This window comes from Mustela lutreola, chromosome 2 (assembly GCF_030435805.1).
Source record: "Mustela lutreola isolate mMusLut2 chromosome 2, mMusLut2.pri, whole genome shotgun sequence".
NCBI classification, from domain to species: Eukaryota; Metazoa; Chordata; class Mammalia; order Carnivora; family Mustelidae; genus Mustela; species Mustela lutreola.
In genome coordinates this window covers 112,294,344-112,321,543 of record NC_081291.1, presented here as the reverse complement: position 1 = coordinate 112,321,543, position 27,200 = coordinate 112,294,344, and the positions used below count along the sequence as shown (strand labels likewise).

The 27,200-nt window shown below is 38.0% G+C and overlaps 1 protein-coding gene across 2 annotated transcripts; it reads right to left on the bottom strand.

Moving 5' to 3' along the window:
- Positions 1-643: 643 nt before the first annotated feature.
- Positions 644-27,123, bottom strand: TMEM207 (transmembrane protein 207). Of its 2 annotated transcripts, XR_009350963.1 has the most exons (7): positions 26,942-27,123; positions 25,066-25,103; positions 19,359-19,403; positions 18,372-18,514; positions 11,074-11,250; positions 822-884; positions 644-732 (listed from the first exon to the last, which is right to left on the bottom strand). XR_009350963.1 is itself a non-coding variant. In XM_059163143.1 (5 exons), the coding sequence occupies exons 1-5, from the start codon at positions 27,014-27,016 to the stop codon at positions 11,117-11,119; spliced, it is 435 nt and encodes a 144-aa protein (XP_059019126.1). In that variant the 5' UTR covers positions 27,017-27,123; the 3' UTR covers positions 4,850-11,116. The 2 variants fall into 2 exon arrangements, 1 of the variants encoding a protein (XP_059019126.1); XM_059163143.1 differs by lacking the exons at positions 644-732; positions 822-884 and having other exon boundaries at positions 4,850-11,250.
- Between the last annotated feature and the right edge of the window lie 77 nt (positions 27,124-27,200).

Below are 27,200 nucleotides of genomic sequence, written 5' to 3'. Positions count from 1 at the left end.
GAGAGCCCGACATGGGGCTCGATCCCAGAACCCTGGGATCATGACCTGAGCCGAAGGCAGAGGCTTTAACCCACTGAGCCACCCAGGCGCCCCCACAAATTATTTTAAAATGAAAAATATGAGGAGATGGCATTTTCCCTCTTTCCAAGGTAGTAAAATTCAATAGAAGATATTTGTTAAAAACCCACAATGCCATCGTTAGAAATACAACCCAAGTCCCCGGGGTGCTAGTTTTATTTGGCATGGCAACCATCTTAGTGTTCCTAATGCAGACAGCTTCTTTGTGGAATCCTTTATGCAGCAAAGTATTAAGCTAGTTTTCACCATCACAGACATAATTCTGATTCTCAGTTAATCTTCCGGTGACTTCCTCTCCTTTACACTTTAATCTTCTTTCATGTCAGTTGCTTTACTTTTTTGGTTTTGAAGAGAACAGTTCGAATCTTATTTTAAGGGGATGAACTGAGAATTAGGTAGAAAAATAGTTCTTGGAGTAGGTTCTGCAGTTTTTGAGCTCAGAAGTAATTGTTCCCAAGTAAATAATGTTAGCCCCTGATATGCAGTAATCAATTGAAAATAATATAATGCACAGTCCAATATTGGTTAACCTCTTTCCATTCAAAAAAAAGCTTGCAATTTGTCACTTAAAGATTTATTGAAATAATTTTATTTGTTTAAAATAAAAAGGGATAAGGAAAAAGACACACAAAAACCCCATGATTATTCCAGCACCTAGAAGAAAGTTAACATAGAGAAAATTATATATGCATAATGTTTTTCAGAAATTAACAGTACTGAAAATGAATGTTCCTCTTACCCACCTCCATGGACTTCCCTTACAGTCTCTCTCCCAGGAGATGTACTTCTCCCATATTTCTTGTATCCTTTCAAAGAAACAGAAATTAAAATTTATGGCATACAGAGATCCTTTGACAATGTATATACGGCATTCTGTTACTCGATATTTTCCTTTTAAAAATAAAATCAATACTTAAATATATTTATTGATATTTTTCCATACCACCTCATCCATTTTAATGGCTTCATAGTTCATTGTTTATACGAACCATTGTCTATCTAATTTGTCCCTTTAAACATCTTCAGTTTTGCTATTACAAGCAATGTGACAATGAATACTGTCTTAAAAACCCCTTTGTCCTCTTATAGGATTATAACAAATGTATTACTAACTATGTCTAAAAGTAGAAAAACTGAATCTATGTGAATATATTAAACTTTTGATACCTATAGCCAAGTTGGCCTCCAAAAAAAAGTATCGATTTACACTTCACCAGCAGAATATAAAAGTGCTTGTTTTCCCACACTGTTGGTAATGCAGGATGTTAGCAATCTTTAATACTGTTACTGAAATTATAGTTAGAAAATGATATCATATTTCTGCTTTGATTTGCATTTATTTAACTAAATTGAGCACAGCTGATCAACTTTTTTAATAATCACTAATTGAATATTTCTGCAGATGGAAATTTTAAGGTTTTTTTGGTTTAGTCCCATGTGGGGTAATCCAAATTTCAAAAGATATATTGAGGAGCTTCTCAAAGTGGATCAAACCTACTAACAAGGGTATTTGACATTTTCAGTGGTACATTAAATCTTTCTATTTTATAGCCTTCTATTTATTTTTATATGGATTTGAAAAAGCCCGTTTTCCACTTATGATAAAGTTTCCACTTAACAAACATTTAAGTTTGAAACTGAGTTGATTTAAAATACATTAAATAAAAATAAGTAAAAGCACTTTTCAGGCGATCAAAAATAAGAAAGTTCATATTTAAGAGACTGAATTTTGGTATAGGATGTTTTAGTCAATATATTCTTAAAATAGAATATACTCTAAGCAAAAGGTAAAATAGCTCATTAAATGTTATTGCTCATGCAAAGAAAAGCCACAAACTAGGATTAGAGTTAGCAAATGAAAAATGGACATATGCTCTGTCAAATAACAAAATCCAACCAAATAAATTTGAAGACCTAATTGGCTTTATTGAACAATTCATGAATCAGGATGCACCCTATCCATCAGGTAGAGAGGCAATCTGGGGAGCTATACAAAATAGAAGGTTTTTATTAATGGGGGGTGAGGTGGGTCAAGGAAGTTACTAGCAAAAGGAAAAGATTGTCCCAGAGGAGGCTACCTGCAAGTTGTCTCATCATGCTAATTATCTCCTCTTTCTTTGGGGAGATAAAGAGGACTCAGGTGACAGCCTTACTGGTGTTGGAAAAAAAGTTCCTGACTGACCTGTTAAGGCTACATTTCTGGGGAGGTTGAAACTGTAAGAAGATTCAGTATTAAGCCCCAGTTTGGGAACTCTGTCTAAGTAACACCATTTTGGGCTGGCAGTTTTTCAGTATATAGGATATTTCTAGAGCCCAAAGAGTAAGAAAATAATATTTATTCACTTTGGTTATTCGAAACACATCTCAGAAATCACATTATGTCACTCATAAATAATTCATTATATATGCATAACATAGACTTTTTAAACATTGTAACAACAATGCTATTATCAATCAACAACAGTAACAACTCCTCAGTATCAATTTTTCCAATGTCTGTTTTGTTGCAACTGTCTGAAAAATATTTTTTAAATTGGACCCCAAATTCCAAATCAAATATTGTCCACACTTTGCTGTTGATATGATTCAAATAAAATACTGTGATTTCTGTACTGTCCACTTGAACCAAGGTTTAGGAGAAATTTGAAAAATGTAAAGTACTATCAGGTTTCCTCTGCAAAAACTTGACTGGTTCTGATGAGGGACAGAAGGCAGGCTGAAGACAAAGCAAAAGCTGACACCCTGCAACTTTCTCCCACCCTCACTGCTGGGTGGGACATGTGGGATGCTCTTTAGGAATCTCCCAACTATCTTAATGTTAGTACCTTGCTAGAGGAAAAACTTTGTCAATGACAAGGCTTCAAGGCATCAGGTATCTTATAGGTCCTCTATAGTATATGAAAATTCTGTTGAAACCTCCCTTTTTCCTTACCTCCCCCAACCCCATCATAGGTAACCTGCCACCCCTCACAACCCCAGGGCAGCAGCTCTTTCTGCCCATGGGTCCCATCCCCATGCTTTAATAAGCCACCACTTTGCACCAAAGATATCTCAAGAATTCTTTCTTTGTCATTGGTTCCGGACTCCACCCGAACCTTACCTATACTCTAAAACTTCATCAGTTGCAAAAAACCAACAGCTTAAATGTTTGTTGTTAATACTCAGCAGAGGAAAAAAGAAAATCAGAGTCAAAAAGGAAATTGGATGTTTTAAAGAAGGAAAGAGGATGCTTTTTTGATACAGTCTTCACTTCCTACAGATAAAGGAACATGAAGCCCAGTCGACTGGGCTCTTGAATTGTCTTCCTGACTTTGCCAGAGGAGGGGTTGCATGTGGAAGGAAAACTCTGAGGGTTGCTGAAATCATCAAACTTTTCTGCTGTTTTATTTATTTTTTTATTATTATGTTATTCTAGGTAAAGCTAAGCCTACATCACCCAGAAACTAGGGGAAGGAGCTGAGATATGCTCTAGTTGTAAAACACAGTTTCTCTCTTACTAAATTAAAACAAACATTATACCATGCCTTTTTTTTTTTTTTTAGAGTGATTGATGGGAAATATGGATTAGAAGAGGACATCAGAAGGGGCTCTATTTTATTAGAGAAGGGAAAGGCTTTGAGGTAGTAAATAAAAATTTTAAAAGCTAATTGGTTAATATAGCAGAAGCTGAAGCAGTCAGCCAACCATGTCAGAAACAAAGATGAAGGGCACCTGGGTGGCTCAGTGGGTTAAGCCTCTGCCTTCAGCTCAGGTCATGATCTCAGGGTCCTGTAATGGAGCCCTACATAAGGCTCTCTGCTCAGCAGGGAGCCTGCTTCCTGCTCTCTCTCTCTCTCTCTCTGCTTCTCTGCCTACTTGTGATCTCTCTCTGTCAAATAAATAAATAAAATCTTCAAAAAAAAATAAAAAAGAAGAAACAATGATAAGGGATACTCAGGAAAAAAAATATGTTATTGGAGAATGAAAATCAGGAGCTAGAATTATAGTGGAGACAATCACATGGGGTTAAATTCCATTAATGGCTGTTCTGAGTATATGTCAGTTCTTGTTACTTCCTTTATGGAATCCTTTACTTATGCTAATAAAATCAGAGTAAAAGAAAATGTATTTTTAAAGTAAACAAACTCTCTTCTAAAGCCTTATATAGTTGGGTTCTCAACTGAAACAAATATGTATACCCCCAACAGTAGGGTGAAAGCCCTGGGTTTCTCCACCCTTTTTGGTGACCATCTCTTATTATTTGAGTATGTCCCATGGGTGGCTGTCCCTCACATTTAGCAGCTTATCAGAACATTCCCCAGTAATGCTTTAGAATCGTTAAAAGATTGGGATCCCATCCCTTCATCCAGCTCTCCTCATATAGCTCTGATCTTTGTTTTGTTTTGGCCAAGTCACAGGCGACAAATACTCTCCACGATATCAGGTAAGTATGTAGTCGTTCACTGATTATTTAAAATGTGTCCTTAGACTTTCTTAGTTTGTGTCTCTTGATATTCTTCAAGAAAAAATAATAGCTAAATCTAGAAAGCAATTAGTTAGTGGTAGCTAAGACTCTTTTAACATTATAAATTTACCCAGATTTAGATATATAAAAGAAAAAATAATCTGAATTGACACTTCAGTTATCATATGCAACGGGAAAAACAAAAACTACTTATTAAATAGAAAAGCAAACATAACTGTATTAATTGCTAGGGGGAAAAAAAATTCTCTTAATTTTGCTTGTGGCATCCCACAAAATAGATTTTTCCAAAACGGAAGCCTTCCCCAATTAAATAATAAAAATAAGAAACCTGTGTTTATTGATAATTTCAGTGCTTCTGAACAATACCATTTTTCATCTTATTAATATAGAAATCTGCCATCTTGATTGATATATGTTATTTGCTTCAGGAATTAGATAGGTAGAGACTGACATAATTTTAGAAGAAAAGAATAACTCTTGTCTAAACGCACAACTTTAAATTACATTTTTATCACCAAAGGATTCCGTTTTGTAAAGGGATATCACTTTTATTTCATTTTCCTAGAAATGCACTTAGTAGAAATAATAAAGCAATTAACTACACTCTTTCCCAGGATCTAGTATTCAATATGAAAGGCAAAAATAGCCTGGATAGGATTATTTTGCACAAAATCACAAAGCAAAATGAATTTAAAAGTGAAAGATTCCTTTGGGATGTATATATGTCTTTTTTGTTGTTGTTCTGATTAAAAAGAAACCATTCTTTATCAAAAGTGGGGTTTCACAGACAACATATTTTCATCGTCTCATTTCCTCTCACACGGTCCTGACATATTTCACATTTTGCCCTAGATATAATATTCTGCTGGAGTTTCATTTCATTGTCCACATGAATGCTATTCAGTTCTATCCCAACTCTATTTCATCTTCGTGAAAGATACTGAATTTTAAAGTTGTCTTTTATAAAAGTTGTGCTCCCAACACAAATGAAACAAATCTGGAACTACAAAACTGAAAATGAAAGGGGAACTTGTGGTCAGGTACAAAAGAAATAGGCTAGACCTGTGGGGTTGGTGATGTAGATTCTCCATACCACGTGGACATCCTGTACGGGCATTAGCCTGCCTTTGTGGGCAACTCAAACTCAGAGATCCCCTCCTCAGAAGTGAGAGTGTATATCAGATTTTCTAGACCTTCCCATGGCAAGTATCTCACCTGATGCTCAGCTTCATTGTGAGCAATATGAGGTAAGGTAATAGATTTCCTCTTTGTAAGCTTGAACATCATTATCATTCCATTCTGCTTGGGTTTGTCAAAAATCTGGTATCAGTAGTAACTCAGCTTTATGGTTTCATTAGCCATTAAATCAAATCTAGCATTGGGTTACAATCATAAGTAGGCTTTCATGCCCTCTGCTGGATGCTCAAAGAAAAAGCTACACCTTTACACAATTAGAAAAGCCTCATTTAAAAAATGAACGCTCTTTAACATAAGAAGAAAAAACTCTAGTCTTACTAGAATTAAAACCTGAAACACCAGGTTAAATAAAAGTTTAACAATGTATAGGTGAACTAAGATGCAAGTAAAGATATTCAGAGATGAGATGACAGAAAATGTACAGGTTTATCATTTTAAATTTCCGTTTTAAATGTTATGATAGTCATATAATCCAAATTACTTTTATTATTTTCAGTAGTTTTCCATGGACCATAAGGAGCATCTGCTAGAACTTCTAAGTCTCTGTCTGGAGATCTGAGCAAAGTAATGGAAACTCTAATATTATAAACCATACCAATAAGTTTGGTGGAGAAATATATCCAGAATGTTACATGATAATTAACATATAATGGTCATTTAATGGATATTTTTTAGAGTTAAATGAAAATGTAATCTGGGTTATCTGATAAGACATCTTGTCAAAAAAGTTTTTATGGAAACAAACTTTTTCTATCAGCCCTACTTACCTGCCAACACCTCCCACACTTTCTCCCCCACCCCCCCCAAAACCAACCAACCAACCACATGCCAAGCATGCAATTTGGTTAGGCATGCCCTGACACATAAATGCAAGTCACAAAAATAAATTCCAATCACTTCAACCGTGTTTTCACTAACGTCTTTGGCAAACTCCAGCTGCTGAATCGTTAGCCCTGTTTCCAGATGTGCTTGTACTTTTCTAGGTGTCAATTATATCCACTGCTCGTTCTGTAATGGGAATGAATTTTAACATACATAGCTCATAGGATATGAACAAAAACTCTGTAGCATGACTTATTTGAGGTACACTTACTTATAACCCACATTCTCTGATGTTTGTAGCCACTTTTTAAAAAAGATTTATTTATTTTAGAGAGAGAGAAAGAAAGTGCATGCCCATGCACACATGTCGACAGGGGAGAGGCAGAAAGAGAGGAAGAGAATCTCAAGCAGACTCCCTGCTGAGCACAGAGCCAGACCCTGGCTCTATCTCCCAACGTGGAGCGCATGACCTGAGCCAAAATCAAGAGTCTGACATTCAACCAGCTGAGCCAGCCAGGTGCCGCTTGTAGCCACTTTTGAAGTTAAATGATCATTGTGGGGGAAAATATCTAGAATAGGAACTGAAAGATGAAAATGCCTCCTCTCTAGCTTTGTCCCTCATGCTAGTAAACAATGAATGCTGGGCAAGTCAGTAATTTTTCCAGAACCCACGTTTTCTAATCTGTTAAATGAAGGCAGTGATGGATCATGATAGATAAATAGATAGATAGATAGGGTTATAGAAAGAGGGATTGAGAGAGAATTAAAGTAATACCTGCATTTAGTTTTAAAACTCAAATTGTATCATAGGCTCAGATAAAAGCCAATACTTCTCAGCTCTAACCCAACCCCACATAGCATTATCTCCAACTTCTTGAGGCAATAATTTTCAACTGTTTTAGTGTTTTGTTTCAGATACTTGGGACCCAATTTCCAAATGACATACTGAATAATTTTTTAAAAAATTTTCTTTTAATTGAATTGATTTATTTTTAAAAAGTATTTTATTTATTCACTTGATAGAGAAAGAGAGAGACAGACAGAGAGAGCAAGAGCAGAGGGAGAGGCAGAGGGAGAGGGAGAAGCAGGCCCACAACTGAGCTGGGAGCCAGACGTGGGGCTCATGATTCCAGAACCTGGAGATCATGACCTGAGCCCAAGGCAGACACCCAACCATCTGAGCCACCTAAGCATCCCTTTCTTTTAATTTTAAATATTATTCACTGACTTCCCACAATCTGATTAGGATTTAGTTTTCTTATTAAATCCTGCCACCTTTCCTTAGACACACTTCCCCCTCTGTTTAGCTTATTGATATAACTAATGCCCAATGTAAAACTCAATACTTACCATTAACATTATTCATAGTTTAACCATTTCAGGGTTGGGGGGTTAATCCTGCTTCTGTTTTTCATAGACATAGAATCCTCTTTTCAGTTCCTTCACTTTCCACTTAACAATTGTTAATTTATCACCACATTTTTTATTATTATGTATTTTTATTATGTATTTTTTTTTCTTAATATCCCTCTTATCATTCTACAGCTGTTTGTTGTCATGTCCTGACTGGAACTGGCTCTTAATATGTTCTTAATACTAATTAATTTGCTTAATACTATCTTCCTAGGTGCTCCTGGCTGGCTCGGTGGGTTGAAGCCTTTGCCTTCGGCTCAGGTCATGATCCCAGGGTCCTGGGATCGAGCCCCAAGACGGGCTTTCTGCTCGGTGGGGAGCCTGCTTCCCCCTCTCTCTCTGCCTGCCTCTCTGCCTACTTGTGATCTCTGTCAAATAAATGAATAAAATCTTTTAAAAAAATACTATCTTCCTGTAGATCATGTTCATCATCATTTCCAGAGTTCTCTTCACCTCTCCTACCTCTAATTCTTGGGGAGTCTCTGCATTTCTACAGCATGGATTTGCTTGATTATTTTTAGTTTTGTCCCTGAAGACACTAAAGCCAAGTGGAGAAACTTAAAGCCCCAATGAATTATGATTTATCCATCTGCCTCCATTTCAGATATCTCTCTGTATACCAAAATCTCGCTGTTAATGTTCTTTGTCATCTTCTTGCCAATTTTTTTGTTCTTGTGAATTAAAAACATTTTTCCTCTTTTATTGTAATTTTACTACATTTCAGAAGGGAGCAGATATGTTCAATCTACCATGTGTAACTCGAAGTTAGGGGTAGCTAGGTCACAAAATTATCATGAGAATAAAATCTGGAAGCACCTTGTATACACCCTAAACCTTGCTTACCTACCTGAGATTATTAGAGTGTATTAACACATGTTCTCTGGGCTTCTTTCATCAGTAGATACTAATGAGATTATTTTAGTAGCAATAAGCCATCTGTCCCTGGCTCTTACCCTCATTCACTGTTATAAAGTCTTATCCCTATCAAATCTCATCCATTTACCTTTGGGACTTTCCCAAACTGGGTAAGATGGCTTACAAAATTTGCTAGAATACATACTAAATACCAGACTCCTTTAGACCCTGGGATATAAATTAGTGAATAACACAAAGATCTATCCCCTCATAGATTTACATTCTAGCAAGGGAAGTCCACCAGATTATAAATAGAATTCAATTTTGTAGTAGAGTAGGTGGTTAGTGCTATGAAAAAAAGTGTATCTGAGACAAAGAGGTGGAAGTGCCAGGATGGGGAGAAGTTGCAATTTTTAAAGTAGAATAATCAGCATGGGTCTCATGAAGAAGGTGACATTGGTACAAAGAATTAAAGGAAGTAAAAGAGTGAAACAATGTTGATATTTAGAGGAAGAGTGTTGCAGACAAAAGAAACAGCAAGTGGGGCCCCTGGGTGGCTCAGTGGGTAAAAGCCTCTGTCTTCAGCTCAGGTCATGATCCCAGGGTCCTGGGATCGAGCCCCACATCGGGCTCTCTGCTCAGCGGGGAGCCTGCTTCCCCCTCTCGCTCTGACTTCCTCTCTGCCTACTTGTTGTCTATGTCTGTCAAAAAAAAAAAAAAAAAAAAAAAAAAAAGAAGAAGAAGAAGAAAAGAAAAGAAAGGGGAAAAAAGAAACAGCAAGTACTATGGCCCAAACAGACAGATGCAGGAAGGTTAACACCTGATAGGTCTGATAACAGTGTTCCTGGGACAAATAAGTAAGGGCGAAAGTCATGGCAAAGGAGATCCTACAGGGGCCTGGGACAAGGACTTCAGCATTTCCTCTGAGTGAGGTGGAATGTCACTGGAGTTTAGGTAAGGGACATGATTCTCCTTATGTTTTGAAAATATTGCTGTAGCTACTGTGTTGGAAAGAAAATATATAGAAGGACAAAGCTGCAAGCAAAAGGACCAGTCGAGATACTATTACAGTCATCAGGCAATAACTGGTTGTGAGTGGCTCCTACCAGAAATGTAGTAAGAACTGTTTAGAATCTAGGCTTATTCTGAAGTTAAGAGCTGAGCCAAGCCACTTTCTGACAACAGGGATACAGGAAGAAACACAAAGAGAGGACTCAAGAATGACTCCAAGTTCTTTGGTCTAAGCAACTCAAAAGTTGCTGTTACTGTCGCTGGAAATGAGGAAAGTTTGGAAAAACAAGTTTGCGAAAAGATTAGGAGATAAATTTGGTCAAACTTTCTTAAGAGGTATTTTAAATAAACAAGTGGAGCTGTCAGTTGTTTTGTTTGACAGATTTGTCAGCTGAACACCACTGGCTGTTCTAGCATGGATTTCATTTTCTGGCCCCCCATTGCTCATGGTCACTGCAAAAATGCTGAAACTGTCCCATCGCTACTTCTGGAGTCAGTGTTCTCAACAAGAACATTGATATCTAAGCCAAAGATTCTTATCATAGTTCCCCAAGAAATGCCGAGTCTCCAGGTACCAGAGAAAGACTGTGGGCTCTAGAGCCTACATTTACCATCCAAACAGGAGCCTCCTCCTTCTCCACACTGTGTTATTACACATGCTGCACAGCTTTGGGGTCTCCTTCAGCCTCCATCTACACTTTTTCTCTCCTCAGGCTGAGACAGGCACCTTTTCGAACGGGGATTTTTAATCTCCTTCATTCACCCTTCATCCTTCAACTCTGAGTGCCCCTTGTTCCTACTCTCATCTTGTACCCTAATTCAAATATTCTCTTTCTGGTTTGGGTCTGGACATGTCTGAATCTCCGCTTGGACCATCGTTTAATTATGATAACTCTTATTAACTCCATACGAAGGGAGGGGTCGGATGAAAACAGAGAATAAGGCAGAGAGAGCTGTGATGTGTACTGGAGTGGAATCGTACTTAATGGAGACTACTCCATGCGTTAATGGGAGTGTTGATAGAGAGACAATCACTTGGTTGTATAGCATGAAACAGAACACAGCAATGATACATGAAAAGTCCAGTAATTCACTACTGAAATATCTCCCTGACCGAAATGTTTTCTCTACATTCATTCTCTTGTCTTTTTGCAGACTATATTAAATGTCCTTTTTCAGGCTATATTCATTGATTTCTGAAAATTCACACTAAATAAAACAATTGTTCCTACATTTTAAAAAATGTTTCTAATGTTGTCAGTTGATGATCTGGAGCTATCGGCTTGATTTCAGAATTTCTTCATATGGAGGTGGGGGGTCTAAAGTGCCAAAACATGGAGCAGGACACATTTCAGGGTTTGGAGTTTGAAGGTGAATTCCAACAGTTGGTGTCACAGCCACTTCTGTCCCTAGAAAGAGAAAAATGGGGACTTGTAATCTTTCTAGTCAGCATAAAACAGAAGTACATGAACTGCCTAATAAAATCTGGCATTTCTTGGATCACTGGAGCAACAGAAAATTATTTGTGCCCTTGAGAAAAAATTTACAACCATCGTGCTCTCTCTAAAGTGATAGTTTAGTCACTATAGCAAGGAAATTTGCTCTCATGAACAGATGATATCATCACCGACTAACCCATCAAGAAGCATTTACAATTTAGAGGCCGAAAGTAGGGAGAATGCCCTTTTTGGTAGATTGGAAGACAAGATTCCTGTAAATATTAACAGTACTTTAGCTAATGTTTCCATCATGGGAAAGGCAAATTTCAATAGAAATATTTAAGCATAATGTCTGAACTTCATCATTTCATATTTATGCTCTGCAAACTAAACAAATATAATTAATTAAACATTTCTCTATGAGAAATAGTAAAAATGTTAACTTGTGAAAAGTTTGCATCTAAAATACACACGCACAATAATAGAAAAACCTGATCAAATTTTTAAAAATGCCTCGAAATAAAAATTTTTACTTTAAGATTATGCACACTATAAGGTACTAAATATCAAAAACAAGCATTTTCTTCCTCAAACAGATCACTTGGAGAAATGATGTACTTATTCCCATAGCTCTTTTGGAAATCTCCTGTTAGTATTTCCTTGAAAGACTGCTACTGCTTTTGAGTTACAAGAACCAACAGTAACATTTCATAGCCACAATCCATATATTTTCCCCTACCTTGGTCTTTGTTTTGAAATGGTTTGATTTTTTTCTTTTCTTTCAAAGATTTTATTTATTATTTCTCTGACAGAGATCACAAGTAGGCAGAGAGGCAGGCAGAGAGAGGGGGAAGCCGGTTCCCTGCCGAGCAAAGAGGCCAACGCGGGGCTCCATCCCAGGGATCATGACCTGAGCTGAAGGCAGAAGCCCTAATCTACTGAGCAACCCAGGTGCCCCGATTGCTTCTTTTCAAAACAATTACTACTATAAATTCTAGTAACAACTCTAAATTCACCTTTAAAGAGGAGTGCCTGGTGTCTCAGTGGGTTAAGCCTCTGACTCTTGGTTTCAGCTCAGGTCATGATCTCAGGGTCCCCTGAAGGGGCTCCACACTCAGTGCGGAGTCTGCTTGAGATTTTCTTCTTTTCCTCTTGCCCCTCTCCCTGCTCACATGCTCTCTCTCTGTCTCTTTCATCAATCAATCAATCAATCAATCAGTCAGTCTTTTAAAAAAATACACCTTTAAAGAGAAAAAAAAAGGCCTTTGAACTAGAACTAGTTCTGTGACTGCTTTTGTATATTAAATGTAATTGGAACATAACTATGCCATTCATTTTCACAATGTCCCTTTTTGCACTACAATGGCAGAGAAAAGGAGCTCCCTCATCTTTGGAGTATAGAATGACAGTGAACCTGTCTTAGCATTGTAGGGAAGAGTAAATGAGCCTAAAGATGTCAGGTGTTAGCACAGAGCATGGCACATGGTAAGTACTCAATAAATGTGATCTATTACTACTATTATACTCTGAAACGAAAGTAGGGGAATGAAATGCTCCCTCTTTCCTTACCTAAAACGAGGCACAGAGTATTTACCTAAAGAACATAAAGTTCAGAGAGGTAACATTTCAGAAACAATCCTAAAATAAGACAGGATCTGGGAGAGGAGAGGAAAAGAGGAGCTGGCATGTGAAGCCTGCTTCTTCTCTGTCCTTGTCTACTTCTCCTTCCCTTCCCCAATCCAGAGCCCTTACATTTCATCATTGATGAAAGATTAGTATTTCTATTTACCTGGAGGTACAAAAAAGGGAAGATTATCTCTGAAATTGTGGAAAAAATGGGGTTAGGAAGATTGGATCTCTGAAAGGCAGCATTATCCAGGAGATCAGCCCCTAAGATGAGTGGCCTCAGGAGGGGTGTCTCCGTGGGAACTCACCTCGCTGGCTTCTCAGGAATGGCATGGGACCTGTTTGCTGCCTTGCTGGGACTAACAGGGCCCAAGTCTGATCTACATAGGATGGAGATGGAGTCAATGTAGATGTTACAGTAATTTATTATTTTTAATGAGGAATATGGACAGATAATGGTGGGGATCTTTTCTTTATGCTCTCAAATTCTCTCTTTCCTAATGAATACTAGATTGTTTTTTCTGCCTCAAGCCTTTTGTCCTCTCACCTACCAGACCCCAAACTTTTTTCTTTTCGTTACCCTTAAATGTTTTATTTTCTCATAAATAAGGGCTTTTACTCAGCTTCACAACCGTATTTTCATTGAAAACCTGTTTTCAGTAAATTCACAAACAAACAAACAAAACGTTTTGTTTATGGTCAACGTTACAACTCCTTTGCCATTACTTATTTTTTCAAATACAGATTTAACACATAAACAAAACTATGAAACTAAAAAACTCAAAACTTTTTTCAAGTCACTTGTATTGTCTCCCTATTCACCCTGTCTCACAGAACCAGATCCTTTAAAGTGAGAGCATTGATTCGGATTTGCGGTATAGATGGGTGTGGAGAATTTTTATGATGTTCTCTTCTTTTCCCACCTCTATGAAAAATCTGCATACAGTCCTTTAAAACATCACTTTCTGTGGCCCAGTGTGTGTTCTCTCCATTTATTAATTTGAGGGGGGAAATACCCTTCAAATCTCCCATTTTCTGTGGACTTCTCAGATAAAAGGGATTCCAAAAGCATCATTAAAATAGTTAAGGTAAGGTAAGGCCATAAGAAAATGTTAAAACAAGAAATACTTGCCCCTAACACAGGTGCTGAGTTATTCTAGAACTGTTAGGGTCTGATAGCTGAGGGAAAGGGCAAGAGGCTCCAGAGACCACTTCACAGATCACCCCACAGAGGAAGGTATAGGGCATTGAACAGGTCCTTTCTGGGGGGTGCAACAGTGATGCTAAGGGAAAACTGGATCCATGAGAGGAGCTGGGAGGTGGGAGGGATGCTGGGTGATAACGGAAGAAGAGAAACTATCTGGGGGCTGGGTCCAGGAAGAGGAGGTGGGACTGAGGCAGAAAAAAGTAACATGACCTTAGGGCTTGCATAGAACAAATCATTATTCATTTCATTCCTCAAAATATCTCCAACCTCCAACTGTAGATTCCTTCTCCTCTCCTCTTCATCCTTCCCCTTTCCCTCCACTTTCCTGGCTTCCTTCTGGTCTCCCTTCTTCTTTCTCTAGCAGTTCTCACTCTTTCTTCTTACCTTCCATGGGGGTATTGGAGGGATTCTTTCCCCCTTTTTGGTGCAGGAGGAACTTCATTGTGACATGCTATGGACATAGAAACATAGATCCCATGAGAGAAGAGGAAAGACTGAGGAATCTGAGTACTAGATCAGCAGAGGACTGTGAAAAGGCCTGCCTACTGGCACACAAGATGCAATGGGGGCCTGGGTATTTGTGTGAGATTCCCAAGGACCTTTCCCAGACAGAAATATCATTGTGCATTGGGAGCGTTGGGCTGGCACACTGTTTATGAGGATCCCAAGCCAAGTGTTTGCCTTTGTCTCTTGAATATTTCTAATCAAGATAATTAACAATCTCAGCCATAATACTGCTGTCTGGTATTGTTAGTGGGAGAAATTTCCCATTTTATATATTTTAACAGCAGTAAATTTTAGTCCATCCCAACTTTCCATATTCCATCAAAATTCTCCTCTTGGCTTGTCACGTGAGGGCAGCTTCCATGGGATCCTGAGAGTCAAACCTGGGACCCACCGGTCAAAGAGCAGAGCTATTTCAACTAATAGATTCAGCAGATAGTGGCAATAGCATGAGATAATTTTTGAAGAAAATAAAGTAAAGGTCTAGGAAGAACCCCAAGGTTAATAAAGAAAATCTAGTCTAGCCATTAAAATGCTTTAAATGAACCATTTCCTACATTCTGTATTCAGGGGGGAATGTCCTATATTCCCCTTCTGCTCAAAGGGTGGCAGGGAGTCCAGAAACCTTATTTCATATTCTAATGTCACTAGTGTCTTTTAAGTGAGTTCTCATTTTCCTCTCCCTTCTGAACTGTGACAATGTGGAAGATCCTGAGGTACCACACAACCATCAGTGTGGATATGTGAATCTGGTAGAGACTGGACTCAACTCAAAGCTATGAGCGCATACTTTGTGCTCGTAGAGTAGAGTAGCCAAACTCTAAAGAGAGTTTGTCTCTTACCTCCTCTGTAGCCATAAAAAGGTCTTGTCGTGATTCCTTCGTTTTCCTTTTGGAGAAAACCTCCTTTTACAGAAATATGAGGCAGGAAGAATCATTTGTCAGGAGAAATGAAAGTATAATGGGGATCCAGTGGGGGAAAGAAATCCAGTCAGGGTTTGGGTTTCAGACTGCCTTAAAATATTGACTCCCTGGAATTTACTTTCAGAAATTGCTAGTCAGGAAGATATCATTAAAGATCACAGAGAAGGGGGCACCTGGGTGGCTCAGTGGGTTAAGCCTCTGCCTTTGGCTCAGGTCATGATCTCAGGGTCCTGGGATGGAGCCCCACATTGGGCTCTCTGCTCAGCAGGGAGCCTGCTTCCTCCTCTCTCTCTCTGCCTGCCTCTCTGCCTACTTGTGATCTCTGTCTGTCAAATAAATAAATAAAATCTTTAAGAAAAAAAAAAAGAAAAGAAAAACTTATATGTAGCTAAGATCTATACATTTAGAAAAAAAAAAAAAAGAGAGAGAGAGAGAGATCACAGAGAATACCACTTCCTCAATTACTCCATTGTATTTTGCTTGGGAGGGGGAAGAACAGGAATGCCAGGAAGCACAACTCTGGGAGACTCCTCCACATCTAAAACCATGCAAATGGCTGTTCACTGCCTGTAATGCTCTTCCGAGCATCCCTGAGAAAGGGTGGGAGATGGGTAGTGGGTGGGATAACCTAACACCCAACTCGGCAAGGGAAAAAAAAAAAAAGGAATGGGCAACTGAGCCTCTGGCCCTAGAATGGAAAGTAGCAAACAACAAAAATGAGTTTTGTAATATAACTTGAGCTGGAGGAGAGCTTTACAGTGTCTTGAGCAACATAAGATTCAGAGAGATAGCACTGGCATCAGGAAGGAACCAATGGAAGGAGAAAGGGACTGGGGATTCCGGAGAGCAAAACCTACCTTTGAGGACTCACCTAGTGGAAATGCTTGGAGGTTTGAGATACAGGAGCACTTAGAGGAAAGAGTGAAGTGACCTGCCCCAATTTTCACTGGCTCCTTACCCTGAAGTATATTAGTTGACTTGCAGTAAAGATCTATGTGGTATATTCATCCAGCAAAGGAAGAAAAGTATATAACATCTTCTGAGAGGAATAATAGTCACTTTCCCAGGTTGGTATTTAGCAATTAGAAATAATATCTGAGAAGCCCCTAATTTAGTGCCTAATACTTGGTAGATGTGAAATAAATTGTGACAATATTTTTTTAAATAATTCCTTCCCAAGTATATTCTTTTCCTGGCCACAATGACTTCAGGGTGACATAGAGAATGCGATTCTAATGCCGTGCATTTGGTATGATTACATGCAGATTACTGCTGTAATCTATCAGGCTTGACACCTTCTCTCCCAATCATACTTGTTCAGGCACATTCAGGCAAATCAAGAGCATATGTGAAAATCATCAAGCAGGAAATATAAAAACATCAGAAAAATGGGGATATAACTGTGGCACATACACTGCCTTAAAAATGATAACACGACAACTGGGTAGCTTGCTTACAATTAAGTAGAGAAGTTTTTAATAATTCAAGACAGTCTAGTAAAAGAGTCTTCTTCAGAGTACATAAAGGGCTAAGAATACCAGAGTGAATTGTCCTTAAAAACTCAAGTCAAGTTGGAGGTATCATAATTACATTTATTTGTTAAATGCCTCAAGCTAAATAAATAAAAATAGACCAATGTGACCATGTTGACCCCTTTGACTAATACAATTTATTAGAGTGTCGGTGGCCCTATTTCCTCCTACACTCAATAGAAAGTGTTTGATTTTAGGCGAAAGATGATTTTTTCATTGGGGACTCTAATTATCTTTCTGCAAATAACCATTTCTCAAATTGATATGTGTTTCTTTTGTTAAATAATGACTTTTTAGAATAGCCAATAGTTCATATAATCACTAAATCTTGTGTACCAAGTTTTGATATTAAAACATTTAGGTTTATTTTTACTCCACCTTTTATTTAACTGTTAGTTTTCCCAGGGCTTTCTCTGTTCTATCCATTGAAAATCTTATGCTGGCCCAAGTTCCTGAAGCGCAGCTGTTAATCTCTACGAAGCCCTCTTGAGGCCTCTATGTATGGTGTACAAGACAGCACCTCAGAGGGAGTTTCATGACAGACGGTTTGGTTGAGAACAATGCTTAACACAAAGAAATAATCTATGACCTGTGATCTCTCAGAAACCAGTAAGTGATAATTGTAATACCTACAGCTAAAGCTGCAGTTACAAATAACTCTAAAGTCTGGCTTCCCTATATTGCTTGTTCTCCCATGCAGACTGGAAAATAATAGGATGGGTGTCGTTTTGAAGGTGGGAGTTGGAAGCAGGCAGGATCAGGGTGCTGCCCCTATTTCTGAGGAGAAAGGACATGAGCATAGACACCCACCTGCCCAATTCCAAATATTTCAGGCTATCCACTGGTAGCAAACAATCTGGAAAGTGTGGTTCAACGTTATTGCAGGTAAGTTAGGCATGGAGAACTTAGTAAATGACACTATAACAACACCAGGGCAGGACAGTTTGATATCAAAGGCTCGAAGAGGTTATTGTGTACCTTACACCTTACCCCTTACTTGGAGTGACCAGTCCTGTGTATCTCTTCTCTTTTGCATGTTGACTGAGCAAAAGGTTGAGGTTCTATTGCCATACTCAACTATGGGTCATTTCCCTAATTCACATTTTTTTTTTCTTTTGAGGTCTCCTTTCTTCTGAAATTTTCTTACTTAGACTCTCTCCCCATGGCATGCCTTTGGGTCTCCAATAAACCATGTCTTATTCTCAGTTCACATATTTGCTTTTCAAGAGGTTAGTTCTTCAATTCACCACAAACAATTAGGTTTCAAACAGGAAGTTTAGAAGTGTGCAGACAGCTCACCATAAACGGGGTCCAAGTCTCCAACAGCAAAAACAGCCATGGTGCGACTTGGGGATTCCATTCGGGGTCTCCTCAGCCAGCACTGGAGGCAGAAGAACATGACTCCACAGAGAAGAGTCATCAGGAAAATCAGCAGCAAGAACCTGATGCCAAGAAGGAGCAGAGAAGGAGTGAGGTGGAGCATGCAGGGAGCTTAGGAACTCCTGCTGCTTCCTGGAAAGGGGACAAGAGGTCCAGGAGACAGGGTGCAAGAAATCTGTGAGGCCAAACACTTTAAGCAATCCCCCACCACCACTCATATACTGTCATTAAACTTGGAATATTTATGGTGCTCAGAGTGGGTCAATCTTGCCAGGGGATGATGATCATTTCCTCTGGAAATTGAAGGTTATTCCAAGAAACAGTGTCTTTGTCCCTTAATTCATTCATCCATTATTCCTATCTTTCAGCCATCCATCCATGCATTCAACTAGTAGTTAAGCAAATGAGGTGGTTTTAGATGTTGGGTGGGGTTGGGGATTTAAAGTAGACGTAGAGGAGACAGGATCTAACCAATTAATTGAGAGAACTTATACTGTTTGGTTTAAAAAATACAGAAGTCATGATGCTGAAGGTGTATAACTACTGTCTAACAGTTTCTGAAGGACAGCTTGTAAAAGGTAGAAGTCTTATTTTGAAGGTTATTAAGAATTTTGAAATCAGTACTGGAGTCATTTAGGGAGATTTCAAAAGGAAAAATAATTATTTCATTGTTAAATTTCTTTAATTTGGGAATAAACTATTCCCAAAACAGTTTAAATTCCCTGTCACAGGAAGTACATTAGTAAACACTAACCAAAAATCAGAATGTGATGTTTCCACATATATTTCATGACCTTTAAAATTTCCTTAACTCTATGATTTTATGTGCCATTTCTATTATTTAGGAAACAGAGTATATATATATATATCACCAAAGGTATTATAACAAATTGAGGATATCCTTACCAGATATACCAGTCCCTTGTGTATCGATCTTTATAGTTTATGCACCTGGTGGTAAAAGAAAAAGAGTTAATGCCGGACCTCTGGATGGCCAAAACCTATTCTCTTGGACCATAATATTTGTTCTGACTATACCTATTTTCCCAGAACAATCATGTACTCACTGTGTGCCAAATGAGCACAATGAACCAAATGGTTGCAGTATGCCCAGTTCATCCGGGACACTGAGAATACAGGTGAATGTGCAACTGTCACACATAGGCACTTTCACGGTCATAAGGTTTGTTTCTAGTTATGACGACAGTTGTGTATTGGGAAGATGGAGACTAACTTTTCAGGGGTAACATGTCATAAATATTAGGTATGAAATTTCTTTAAAATGCAGATTCACCAGGGAAGGTTTATAATTTCTGTTAATCTTTAATATCTTGGTAGAGAATAGCCAGGCTGCAGACTTGGTTAGAGGAAGAAATTGGGAAAAGGGGGAAATGACTGAAAGTGGCCACACGTGCCATTTACCAAAGAGTGTGACGTTGATTCTTTCAGTCAGGATGGTCAAACCAATTGAGTGTCTAGGCACAATGCAATCAATCCTGGGATAAGTTTTAAAATGTTTCCTCACATGAAAACAAAGTGGTGTGATTTTCGGGAGGCTTAGCTAACCTAAACCACTTCTGTGCTATTTATCGCAGAGTCCGTCGCTATGCCAGACACCGGGAATGTAGGTGTGCCGATGGACTTTTTTCATACTTTGGTAAATGGGCATTGTCGAAGTATTCTGGGATTAAGCAGTGGAAACCTGTTCATCACAGCCCGGTAAGTCTGTGAGTTGGAGCTGTACTTAATCATGGCTATTTCAGTTTTTGTTAAAATAACACTCAGTTCTTTTCAGCTTGAAAGCACTCATAACTGTCAGCTAATTTATTGCTCCCAGCCTCTCCAAGGAGGCAGTGTGTCATGTTTATCATCGTTCTAGTCGGAAGTGACTTTTTAACATATGTGAAGTGTCAACGTAAAAATTTTACCCCAAACATTTAAGAGGAAAGTTAATCACCCAGGGCATATGCTTTTCGTTTTTTGTGTTGTAGGGTGTGTGTGTGTGTGTGTGTGTGTGTGTATTCACATAAAGACACAGGTGCAAACGGCTGGGGAAATATGGCAGTTGAAGTATAATTTTAGAAAGCATCCTAAGACAAGCAATCATCGATAAAGGATTTTAAAAATAATTAATGAGACACCTTTATAAAGGAATGTTATCCAGTCATCAAGAAGATTCATACTTATCATCAAAAGCCTTGTGAAGTAAAATAACAAAGAGGGCTCAGTTCCACTTTGTATATTCTATTACATAAATGCGATGTTTTCACTAATTAGGTATTTTGTAGTAGTATACTTCTATACACTGAGTTACTAACAATGCTTTCTTCTCTTCAGTTGGGTATCATGAGATGCTTTATCTTTCCCACATTTCCATATTTTTAAAATGTATATCACTTTTATAGTCATAAAAAATTTAAGTATTATATTAAAAAAATATAAATCTTAATCATACAGTATCCCACTGTAGACATAGGGACATTCTCTAGGTGTTTTAGCCCAACAAAAGAGTAGAAGTTTCCTATTTGGGAAATTGAAATGTAAGCACATAATCAGGAGTGTGGATTGCTTCATCTCCCTCCATTAAAAATCTTTGCTTACTCTTTCAACATTTAAGAATAGACTTCATTCTTATCAAAATGTCAATTTTAAAGATTAATTACCTCAATTTGTTTCTCAGTTCTTTAAATTTTAAGCCACTCAGTATTTTTTTTTTTTTTTTTTTTTTTTTTTTTTTGCCAGTGATAACAATTATCCAAATTGAATTACTTCTCTTCCTGATCTTGTGCAATCACTGCGGGAGTTTCTGATATGCAATAAATACAATGGTCAAGACGGAGTTAGCTGGACAAATGCAAAGTGATCATGGGATGTCCAAACTGTAGGCACCTTTGGGAGTGTTTACTTCACTCAGCAATTTACATACTCTACAATTGAAACCCAGAGTAGAGAAGTTGTGGAGATCACTAGCTGGTCAAAGAATTCAAACCTAATTACAAGTCTTCTGACTCTGTGTGCTTCCCTCCTTTCCCCACCATTATTTCCATGTCTTTCGCAAGATCAATTTTTAAAGATTTGTTTTTTAATTCTTTTTTTTTTCTTTTAAGTAGACTCCACACCCAACGTGGGGCTTGAATTCAGAACCCTGAGATCAGGAGACGCATGCTCTACCAACTGAGCCAGCCAGTCAGACGCTCCTTAAACAGATTTTTTTTTTTTTTAATTCTTAAAAAAGTTTTAGAACAATAACAATATTCTAATTGTACAAATTTTAAATGGAAGATATTCAGTGTAGGGAAAATTACATTTTTTAAAGTGAAGTAATTACTGAGAGATTTATATATTATTGGTCAAATTGTGATGATGCCAAAAACAAAAAACATTCAGGAGAAAAGAGAACCAGCTATGAAGCTTAAGGAAGACATTTCTGATCATCAGTGTTCTCTCGAAGCGGTTGCTGAAGGATTTTTTTTTCTGACCTTAGTGTAAAACTACTGCCCTCGAATGTTATGGAGATGATTTTTCCTCTATAGAGATGATTAGCCTAGTTGACCTTTATTATTCTTCTCAGCGCTGAGATTCTGTGGACCTAAGTCTAACTACAAATTCCTCAATTTGAAAAATTCGAGAAGAAAACTACAGAATTGCTCCGGTGGCTCCTTCTCTGGATTTACCCAGAACTTCCTGTGCCAGGCATTCTTCTAAACTAGTTATATAATTTCAGAGGGGATTAATTCACTTTCAGATTCGTGATGCTATGAGGTAAGGTCACAATATTATAATCCTTATTGTACAATTGGGAAAATTAGGGCATGAAGTAACTTGCCCAAGATAACAAAGCTGCAAGTGGCCGAGTTGGGGTTCACACCCAAATGGTCTGGCTGTGGAGAATGAGTCTTACTACCATGCAGCCCCACCACTGGGAAGAGGAAAAGCCAGCTCTGACTTCGAATTATTATGGGGGGTACTGCCTGAATGCATTCAATATTCTGTATTCCAAAATGCTTTAAAAATATTAGAAATACAAAAATAATAGAAATGAGAGCATGGAGGGTATCACACAAAGAGAATATGTTAAGAGTGAGATCAGTTTTTAAATTGAATATAGTAAACCCCATATGAAGAATTTAACCCAACTCGGGATCTGGCTTAAGCTTTCTAGAGGTTAATAGGATGAGAGAGAGACTTAGTTATATAGTATCCTCTAAAATTAACAAAATCATGCAGCATTACTCACCAGATGCACAACTATTCCTGGAGTAGACACTAGAGAAGAATTCAAACTATTGGGCTTTATGAAGAGAATTCTGTTGGCAACGGGGACAACATTTTTCCTATGCTCTTAGAATAAACGGAATAACAAATATCATGGATCTTTTTCTTTTTTAAATCATCCCTTAACGTAGGCAAAAGTGCATTTAGCTATAACAATCTGGGAGAGAGATGGGTGCTGTATCATATCACCTGGAGATTGGTGGCTTGACCTCGTTAATCCAAGGTAAATTGTATAGTATCTAGAAGAATAGATGAACCATATATCCTCAGGTATTTCACCCAGTGTGTAATTTCATTTAACATTGGACATACAATACGGCTTTATGGTGCAAATTTGTAATATATATATAGTGATATAGTAGTACATATAATATTCATGTATGTATGGTACATATACATACTTCGTAGTGTAAAATTCTGGTTCAGGAGTCGATCCTGGGTCCAAATCCAAACTCTGCTTTTTACTTGCTTACTCTCAAGCAAAACGTTTAACTTCCTCGAGTCAGGTAAGTTGGTGAGATATCCAGAATCTATTAATGCAATTAATTGGCAAAATCTTGTGGATGTATGATCATATTTATGATTTGTAAGTTACTCTACTTATGAATGTATATGTGTATCAGTGTATCAGTGTACTTGCTTATTTTGGGGAGGGAAAAGGATTAGGCTGTAATGGAGAGGCTCTATCTAGTTTTTTTCATATACTAAATTACCTATAATATTTAAATGTTATACAAAGACAGCCTAGCAATGCATTGTTCATACTAATGAGAAGCCATTATAAAAATAAATTGAGTAGTTCAGATCAGAAAAAATAGTTAGGGTTTGAAAAAAAAATTAAGAAAACTAATTATCTCTCAAATACCTTGTAGTGGCAAAAGATTTGGCATCTATCTTCGGTACAAATACTTACCTAATATCACCTCTCTGCAATACCAGCTACTTTCTTGCCCTCTCTTTTTATTTTCTGCTAGGCAGAAAATAAATTTATAATGCTAGGCATTATATTTGAGGTGGTCTCTTCTTTTCACTCAAAAGCAGTGGTATTAATGACAAACACAGTAGACACTTGTATGCAAAGTGAGATAGCTAAACAAAGAATCGTACTTCAGAACTAGCTGAAGCCCTGCAATACTTTGCTACTGTCTTTGGGTCTCAGTTTCTTCCCCTAAAAGGGAGACCAGTAGCCTCAGTGACTGGAAAGTCTGCTTATCAAGGTCATCTGTAGTGTATTTTCCTGTTCTATTGATCAAAGAATGAGATTCAACATTTATGATCATATTGATTGAATAATGAGATTCAATATTTATGACCTTTTCCAGTTATAAATTTCTGTATTCTATTATGCTGGGTCAAAGATAGGAGATGACTGGGCAAGATGAGATAGCTAGGAGGTCCAGAGTTAGGTAAGTACATCAGGCATGAAAAATTCCATCATGTTATAAACACCAGAAGACAGAAAAAGGGGAGTCCAAAATCAACACAAAGAAAGAGCAATGGAGAGCCAGCCATGCCAGAGCTGGAAGAAGAGCACAGACATAAAGCACAGATGATCAATAATGAGATGATCCACCAAAGCAGGTGAATGGTTCCAGGGCCAAGGAAGGCATTCCACACAGCATGGCCTCTTCATCTGGAGGCAGCGCCCAGGCCATGAGACTTTGGCCTTGAGGGTGACAGGTAGTAATAATTGAAAAGAGCCACCTGGTCATCAGGGCTGCACCGAGAAGGCTGTGCTTGGCAGACATGCTTTTCTGACACTTGCATTAAGTCACAGTGCATTACAGCTCTTATTAATCATCATCAGCATTATTAATGGCACCTTCTCCCCAAGTCCGGAATAGAATTCTGGGAACCATTAAGTTGACGGTCCCAAAAGTGAGAAAATTGAGTCAGTTATTCACATAACGCATATCAAATGCATTTTAAATATAAGCAACTTTGTCAGTTGGCTTATATTTAAAACTGAATACCCAGAAAATGGTGGCCCACCAACACTGTGACTTCCAAGTGGGGCTGCAGATGAAGATGACATCTTTGTGAGCCTGAAGAACCCTTGCTACCACTCTGGTGGAGAATACAGTAAGCAAAAATACCTAGAAATCAATGAGGCTCCTTATATTTGCCAAAGTTAATCATAATGAAAGTGCCTCTTTTCCTGCTTTTAGAAAAATTGAGCCATTTGCATTTAAAAACAATTTGCTCTTACTTTTCTTCCATGATTACAATCATCATTTGAGACTCATTTGGGGCTTCTCAAATAACGTGAGCCTTTTTTTATTCTTTGAATTTTTGAAAATGCTAAATAAAAACATGAAGTTTCTTGCTATTTACTTACATTTCATTTTCTTCACATGGTGGGTCCGAGAGCACCAACTGAAACACATGTTTAGAACAATAAAATCCAAACATCTCATCAGTCTATCCTTTAATACAAACAGCGCTTAGAGACAATGTGGGTTTATATCATTCCGTTTGTTTTTTTAATTAAAAGCTCCATAGCAGAGTCCATTATTGGTGCACAGAATTTTAATTGAAAAAAAAATCTCCCGGTAGATTCTCTAGCTCAGCGGTGACAGGAAATACATATTATGAGCCAGATTCCTATCCAACAGTAGACGGATGTGAAAATGCCTTTTGTTCTTTCTATAGGCAGATATTGTTTGCTCTAAAGACCTTCCTTGCACCTTGCATTTTTTTGTTTTCACATTTTAGCTGGAGGAAGAAAGTTCATTATTTGCGGAGTATTATTTTCACACAAAGAAGTCCATCCCATTAGCATTAATGGGTGTTAAATACATGCATGAAGGAGTGACTTTAACTAGCTCCAAGGGGGGAAGGTCCATTTAAAATTACAGGACAGTCCTGTTGAGATTTACATGTCTGTCTTCACCAAAGAAGGGAGAAAAGATAATAAACTTGATTGCTTTGTTTTAAATGACCCAAACCATCAGCATTTCAACGTAATTATCCTAGTTCTTCGTGTTGAGCCTTACCAGTTAAAATAACATATCACAGAGGAAAGAAAGAAAGTACTCTGTTCTAGAGGTTTGGTTTGCAGGTTTGTTTTTCCCTTAACTGAGACGCTTTCCGGGGACAATGAGAAAATCTTTACATGTCATTTGTATGTGGCTCTTAAACTTGGGTTAATGAGATCAGTGAAGTATTTATTATCCTAGCGTATGCCATGCAAATATGAATACAAGTAAGAAGTTACACAATTTAAAATGATAAGCCCAGGGATTTTTGTGAAATATATCTCTTTTCCCTCCTTTAATCCCAAATGCATCTTCTTCAGCACCTTATATTTTACTCCACCAAGTTTATCTAGGCAAAGAGATTTGTCGAGTTGCAGATGGAGCCACGAATTGGCCATCAGAGAGCATGGTAATGAACAATTTATAAGCCCAGAAAATGAGTTGCACTCTCTTTTGCTCGAATGCTGCAAATAGATTTGCATACTAACAGAGAGGAAAATGAACATTCAAATTTTGTCCATAAAGAAAGTTTATTTATGAGTAGACGAAATCATTAGGGATCCAGCTTAACAGATAAAGTCCGCATTTCACTTTCAAGTCACTCCCTAGTCTCCTGTGCTGCGCCCCCCCTAGCGAGGAGTCCATAGTCATCCATTATTTTTACCTCACTGCTGATGGTGTTAGCTGATGGACTTCGCGGTTATCAGGAAATGACGAGCAGGACTGAAATCTTTCAGATACATTGCATTCAAGTAACACAGATACAGAGATGCAGGTATTAGTCTGAATGAGATGCTCAAAAAAGCAGAGGAACCAAAATAAACTCTAAGATGGGTCTGTCTGTGTTGCTCAGCACTGAGAGATGGGGAAGCCTCAAGGACGGTTGTAGGCAACAGTAAACATGTCTTCAATTAATCCTGCCACAGCATTTGGACATATCAGCAGCAATTTTTATTAAAAAAAAAAAAAATGCACAGCCTAGCAAAGTTAAGCAAAGATTACATTGTGTCATATTACTTCAATGGCAGTAGAACTAATAAAGAAGAAATAAGACTAATGACATGGACCATTTCGTCTTCTGTATTTCTGACCAATAAATATAAGCTGGTGGTAACACCGTCTTAGAGGAAATCTTTTAAATGTGAGAGTAGTTAAGTTACCCAACAATCAAATCTAGAACAAATCAGGTTCTTAGAGTACCCCTGAAAATCTTTTCCCAGAAAGAGAGATGGTTACCTGGAAGAGTGGCAAACACGAGGTTCCTGCTTTTGAGATCACTGAAGTAAAACTAAAAGGTCTGGGTCCCAACATACTTAAGGAACCAGCTGCTCAAAGCCAGTGGTTGGGCTTCTGTATGCATCTCCCTCTTTCCCTGGAACTCGTTAGCCTCTAAGTTATGCTTCCCACCGGAGCGCTCATTAAGGATGCCCCTTGTGACTTTTAATGTGCACACTGGGGGGCAGGCGTGTTGGGTGCATGCTCACAGGTACTCAGA